The 629-nt window shown below is 73.1% G+C and overlaps 1 protein-coding gene across 1 annotated transcript in view; it reads right to left on the reverse strand.

Moving 5' to 3' along the window:
- Positions 1-34: 34 nt before the first annotated feature.
- Positions 35-629, reverse strand: part of LOC121340060 (leucine-rich repeat transmembrane protein FLRT1-like) — a gene marked incomplete at its 5' end in the record, with an annotated part of 2,642 nt that continues 2,047 nt past the window's right edge. Inside the window, 2 exons of the mRNA XM_041412450.1 lie at positions 35-306; positions 479-539. Of these exons, the coding sequence (XP_041268384.1) occupies positions 35-306; positions 479-539 (333 nt within the window). The remainder of the gene's footprint in view (positions 307-478; positions 540-629) is intronic.

Genomic DNA, 629 nt, shown 5'->3' on the forward strand with positions numbered 1-629 from the left:
CTCCCGCCGCTCCCGCGCCGCCCTCTGGAAGCTGCTAGAACCCCGCGGCCACGCCCCCCGCGCCCCATTGGCCGCGCGCCCCGCCCGCCCGCCCCCGCGGGCGCTCCCATTGGCTGTCCTCCTGCGTTCCCTCCTTCCCATTGGCTGCCGCTCGCAGCGGGGCGCGCCCTCTCCCAGAGCCGCCCCCGGCGGAAGCCGGCATCGCGGCCCGCCCCCGCGCGCTCTCATTGGGCGAGTCTCCCGGCGCTGGGCGCTGATTGGCTGGGCTCCTCTGGGACTTCTGGAATTTTCCCCTTCTCCCATTGGCTGCGAGCGGCGCAGGTCACAGAGGACGGGAGAGGGGGGGGGAAAAAAGAGGGCCAGGTGGAGACGGAGCGCGCTCCCTGGCGGCGCGGAGGTCTCGCTGGGAATGGGCGTTCCCGGGGGCGTGGCTCCCACAAAGGGGGTGGTGCTTGCATGAAAGGGGCGGGGCTTTCACGAAAGGGGCGGGGCTTGCACGGGAGACCCTCGCCCGTCACGGAGGGGAATCCCCGAGGTCCCTGTGGGGGAATGGGGGTGGCGAGTGACACCCACGTGACCTTGGCAGGGCCCTGGTGTGACCCCCCCCCTCCCCACCCCCACCCCTCGTG

The sequence above is a fragment of the Onychostruthus taczanowskii genome, unplaced genomic scaffold (genome assembly GCF_017590055.1).
Source record: "Onychostruthus taczanowskii isolate IOZ18803 unplaced genomic scaffold, ASM1759005v1 scaffold393, whole genome shotgun sequence".
NCBI lineage: Eukaryota > Metazoa > Chordata > Aves > Passeriformes > Passeridae > Onychostruthus > Onychostruthus taczanowskii.